The following is a 6,000-nucleotide window of genomic DNA, read 5'->3' as shown; positions in this document are numbered from 1 at the left end:
AATAGCACTATAGGGGACTGAGACATGTAGTAATAGCACTATAGGGGACTGAGACATGTAGTAATAGCAGTATAGGGGACTGAGACATGTAGTAATAGCACTATAGGGGACTGAGACATGTAGTAATAGCACTATAGGGGACTGAGACATGTAGTAATAGCACTATAGGGGACTGAGACATGTAGTAATAGCACTATAGTGGACTGAGACATGTAGTAACAGTACGTCTCACTGCGTGTTTTGGCGAGACCCAATTACAGGGCTAAAAACCCCTTAAGGACACACGACGTACACAGTACGTCTGTGTTGTGAAGGGGCTAAAAGTACATTTAACAGCTTGTGCTTTGTGTAAAAATTGTGCTCCACACCCTGTAGAGAGGGCAGAAAGTGAAAGAAAGCAGTTATTTGATTTGCAGCGTTTTAAAAACCTATATTGTAGATGTTGTTCTCTCTACGTAGCATGGGACAAGCCCAAGTGAAACTTTTTATTTTATTGTAATGTAGGGGTCTTCTTTAATCCCAGAACATTGCATAGCAAAATTAACTGCTCACAATCTAAATGTTGCCTTTCTAAAATTGTTTTTAGGGGACCTTGAAGTACTTAGGAGATTTTTTAGATAATCTCTTTCTACACCAGAGAGTGTGAGAGAATTAGGTCCATAAACCTAACACATGCATTAAATAAAAATAAAAATGTAATAAAATTGTGTCTACAATATGAAGTTATCTGTAAAGGGGACAAAGGAAGTTTTGCATGGTCTATCAGATTACTGACCTTAGTCTCTGTTCCTCTTCCTGCAGCATGCACTACGTTTGCTGGCCTTTGGACAGATATACAAAGTCCTTCAGATGGATCCTCTTCCTTCAAATAAACCCTTCCAGAAATACACGTGGTCAAGCACAGACAGGGAAGGTAAGATGCACAACGCAGGAATTTGGTGTGTTAATCGCTTTTCCAGCAGATGGGATAGGTCAGAACTCAACTACTGCTGGATTAGTAGAGATAGCTAAATAGCCGCAAACATTTGTACTTTGTTGTTCATTTTGCTAATTATTAAAGAAGTTATCATCTTTTTCTGGCATTTGTTTAGTTCCGACAACAAATATATATGATCTGAAACGCAACTCAAAACATCTTTATTTTGAAATATAAAAAGATTATTTTCAGATCAAATATATTCAGTTCTGGAACTAAACAAATGCCGAAAACAGTTTTATTTCATTATTCATTTGGCAAAACAAGTTCTCTTATGTGGTCAAATTGTTCTTCCGTATTTGTAAAGTAAACTTACAGTTTCTGCAGCTTTAGTACTTGTTATGTTTGAGGATTTTCACCACACAGCCAGTCAGCATGGGTGGTACCTGAACGTTCAATCCTGTAGGTGTCTCTGAGACTTTGTAACATGGGTCATTAAATATTACAGTGCTCAAAGGCCTATCGTGCATGTGCCTGAATGATTTCTGCTACTATGTAATGTCCTGCCTACACTGACCTTTACATACTGTCACAGTATTCATTTTCTAATGGAAAACATATCACATTTTGCATTAAAAAAATGCATTTAAAGTGATAGTAAATTGTAGCGTTTGTGAAAAGCTAGGATTTACCAGTGAAATAAATAAAGGGGACTTTTAGTCATGAAGTATAAAATGCTTCATGCTGAAAGTTACTTTAATTGTCTAAAGCGTTCACTGAGCTGGTCAGGCAGCCCACAGCAGAATGCTATTATTCAGTGAGGTGACGTTTCCACCTCTTAGCCAATAGCAGTGCGAGCCAGCTGGCATTATGCCGAATAACTAGCATGCTATTGGCTAAAATCACCTCAGTGATAAAATAGCGTTCTGCCGCGGGCTGCCTGAGGTGCTCAGCACAGTGAACACTGCAAACAAAGAACGGAACTTTCAGCATGAAGTATTTTATACTTCATGACTAAAAGTCCCCTTTATTTTTTCCACTGGTAAAATATACTATAACTTTAACTGTCTAAAGCAGCGGCGTGTTCTCTTTGCACTGTAGAGTGAATAAGCCAGATAATAGAGTACTGCCAGTCCACCACCTTCTTTGTCTGTGCACACCTCAGCGTTAGAGCAACAAACCTAAGGTAGCATTACATGCTTTAACACTGATTTGGTGCTTCCTGGCCCACCCCTCTGGAGAAGTGATGAGTGCTGCTGACGGGCTGGAGTGGAGCGTTTGTGTAACTTTTTGTCTACCAGAGGACAGTCAAGAGGTCAATGCTGTCGAGAGCAGGATAAAAGTGCTCCATAACAAATGTGAGACTATTTACATTAGGGTATTTAGTGTTTTATTTTTTATTTTACTATGCATATCTTATTTAAAAGGGGTTAGCTATAAAATCAAAACTGTGCACCTACAACACCGCTATGTTCCATACGGCCAGAGGCTGGAGCATACGCACATATACCTGCTTCTCATTTGTTCACATTTAGCGCAGGTTATTGCCACTTTAAAGGACATGAAACCCACATTGTTTCTTTCATGATTTTTATAGAAAATACAATTTTAAACAACTTTCATTCTAATAATAACAAAACCTTACGGCAGGTTCCTTGGTAAGACCATTTATTCTAATAATAAAAAAACCTTACGGCAGGTTCCTTGGTAAGACCGTTCATTCTAATAATAAAAAAACCTTACGGCAGGTTCCTTAGTAAGACCATTTATTCTAATAATAAAAAAACCTTACGGCAGGTTCCTTTGTAAGACCGTTCATTCTAATAATAAATAAAACCTTACGGCAGGTTCCTTGGTAAGACCATTCATTCTAATAATAAATAAAACCTTATGGCAGGTTCCTTGGTAAGACCATTTATTCTAATAATAAAAAAACCTTACGGCAGGTTCCTTGGTAAGACCGTTCATTCTAATAATAAATAAAACCTTACGGCAGGTTCCTTGGTAAGACCGTTCATTCTAATAATAAATAAAACCTTACGGCAGGTTCCTTGGTAAGACCATTCATTCTAATAATAAATAAAACCTTACGTCAGGTTCCTTGGTAAGACCATTCATTCTAATAATAAAAAAACCTTACGGCAGGTTCCTTGGTAAGACCGTTCATTCTAATAATAAATAAAACCTTACGGCAGGTTCCTTGGTAAGACCATTTATTCTAATAATAAAAAAACCTTACGGCAGGTTCCTTGGTAAGACCGTTCATTCTAATAATAAAAAAACCTTACGGCAGTTTCCTTGGTAAGACCGTTCATTCTAATAATAAAAAATCCTTACGGCAGGTTCCTTTGTAAGACCATTCATTTTAATAATAAAAAAAACCTTACGGCAGGTTCCTTGGTAAGACCATTTATTCTAATAATAAATAAAACCTTACGGCAGGTTCCTTGGTAAGACCATTCTAATAATAAAAAAAAACTTACGGCAGGTTCCTTGGTAAGACTGTTCATTCTAATAATAAATAAAACCTTACGGCAGGTTCCTTGGTAAGACCATTTATTCTAATAATAAATAAAACCTTGCGGCAGGTTCCTTGGTAAGACCATTTATTCTAATAATAAATAAAACCTTACAGCAGGTTCCTTGGTAAGACCATTTATTCTAATAATAAAACCTTACGGCAGGTTCCTTGGTAAGACCATTTATTCTAATAATAAATAAAACCTTTACGGCAGGTTCCTTGGTAAGACCGTTCATTCTAATAATAAAAAAACCTTACGGCAGGTTCCTTGGTAGGACCGTTCATTCTAAAAATAAAAAAGCTTACGGCAGGTTCCTTGGTAAGACCATTTATTCTAATAATAAATAAATAAAACCTTACAGCAGGTTCCTTGGTAAGACTATTTATTCTAATAATAAATAAAACCTTACGGAAGGTTCCTTGGTAAGACCGTTCATTCTAATAATAAATAAAACCTTACGGCAGGTTCCTTGGTAAGACCGTTCATTCTATTAATAAAAAAACCTTACGGCAGGTTCCTTGGTAAGACCATTCATTCTAATAATAAATAAAACCTTACGGCAGGTTCCTTGGTAAGACCATTTATTCTAATAAATAAAACCTTACGGCAGGTTCCTTGGTAAGACCATTTATTCTAATAATAAAAAAAACCTTACGGCAGGTTCCTTGGTAAGACCGTTCATTCTAATAATAAATAAAACCTTACGGCAGGTTCCTTGGTAAGAACGTTCATTCTAATAATAAATAAAACCTTACGGCAGATTCCTTGGTAAGACCGTTCATTCTAATAATAAAAAAACCTTACGGCAGGTTCCTTGGTAAGACCGTTCATTCTAATAATAAATAAAACCTTATGGCAGGTTCCTTGGTAAGACCGTTCATTCTAATAATAAAGAAAACCTTACGGCAGGTTCCTTGGTAAGACCGTTTATTCTAATAATAAATAAAACCTTACGGCAGGTTCCTTGGTAAGACCGTTTATTCTAATAATAAATAAAACCTTACGGCAGGTTCCTTGGTAAGACCATTTAGTCTAATAATAACTAAAACCTTACGGCAGGTTCCTTGGTAAGACCGTTCATTCTAAAAATAAAAAAACCTTACGGCAGGTTCCTTGGTAAGACCATTTATTCTAATAATAAATAAAACCTTACGGCAGATTCCTTGGTAAGACCGTTCATTCTAATAATAAATAAAACCTTACGGCAGGTTTCTTGGTAAGACCAGTTATTCAAATAATAAATAAAACCTTACGGCAGGTTCCTTGGTAAGACCATTTATTCTAATAATAAATAAAACCTTACGGCAGGTTCCTTGGTAAGACCATTTATTCTAATAATAAATAAAACTTTACGGCAGGTTCCTTGGTAAGACCATTCATTCTAATAATAAATAAAACCTTACGGCAGGTTCCTTGGTAAGACCGTTCATTCTAATAATAAATAAAACCTTAAGGCAGGTTCCTTGGTAAGACCATTTATTCAGATAATAAATAAAACCTTATGGCAGGTTCCTTGGTAAGACCGTTCATTCTAATAATAAATAAAACCTTACTGCAGGTTCCTTGGTAAGACCATTTATTCTAATAATAAATAAATAAAACCTTTACGGCAAGTTACTTGGTAAGACCGTTCATTCTAATAATAAATAAAACCTTACGGCAGGTTCCTTGGTAAGACCGTTTATTCTAATAATAAATAAAACCTTACGGCAGGTTCCTTGGTAAGACCGTTCATTCTAATAATAAATAAAACCTTACGGCAGGTTCCTTGGTAAGACCGTTCATTCTAATAATAAATAAAACCTTACAGCAGATTCCTTGGTAAGACCGTTTATTCTAATAATAAAAAAACCTTACGGCAGGTTCCTTGGTAAGACCGTTCATTCTAATAATAAATAAAACCTTACGGCAGATTCCTTGGTAAGACCGTTCATTCGAATAATAAATAAAACCTTACGGCAGGTTCCTTGGTAAGACCATTTATTCTAATAATAAATAAAACCTTACGGCAGGTTCCTTGGTAAGACCGTTTATTTTAATAATAAATAAAACCTTACGGCAGGTTCCTTGGTAAGACCGTTTATTCTAATAATAAATAAAACCTTACGGCAGGTTCCTTGGTAAGACCATTTATTCTAATAATAAATAAAACCTTACGGCAGGTTCCTTGGTAAGACCGTTTATTCTAATAATAAATAAAACCTTACGGCAGGTTCCTTGGTAAGACCGTTTATTCTAATAATAAATAAAACCTTACGGCAGGTTCCTTGGTAAGACCGTTCATTCTAATAATAAATAAAACCTTACGGCAGGTTCCTTGGTAAGACCATTTATTCTAATAATAAATAAAACCTTACGGCAGGTTCCTTGGTAAGACCGTTTATTCTAATAATAAATAAAACCTTACAGCAGGTTCCTTGGTAAGACCGTTCATTCTAATAATAAATAAAACCTTACGGCAGGTTCCTTGGTAAGACCGTTCATTCTAATAATAAATAAAACCTTACGGCAGGTTCCTTGGTAAGACCATTTATACAAATAATAAATAAAACCTTACGGCAG

At 35.8% G+C, this 6,000-nt stretch overlaps 1 protein-coding gene across 1 annotated transcript in view; it reads left to right on the top strand.

The window, feature by feature from the left end:
• Nucleotides 1–460: 460 nt before the first annotated feature.
• STRBP (spermatid perinuclear RNA binding protein) overlaps nucleotides 461–6,000 on the top strand; it is a 177,255-nt gene continuing 171,715 nt past the window's right edge. Inside the window, exons 1-2 of the mRNA XM_053695491.1 lie at nucleotides 461–475; nucleotides 802–913. Coding sequence (XP_053551466.1) covers nucleotides 461–475; nucleotides 802–913 — 127 coding nt within the window. The remainder of the gene's footprint in view (nucleotides 476–801; nucleotides 914–6,000) is intronic.

Source organism: Bombina bombina, chromosome 12, assembly GCF_027579735.1.
Source record: "Bombina bombina isolate aBomBom1 chromosome 12, aBomBom1.pri, whole genome shotgun sequence".
NCBI classification, from domain to species: Eukaryota; Metazoa; Chordata; class Amphibia; order Anura; family Bombinatoridae; genus Bombina; species Bombina bombina.
The sequence above is the reverse complement of the archived record's forward strand: the minus strand, read 5'-3'. Positions and strand labels throughout refer to the sequence as shown.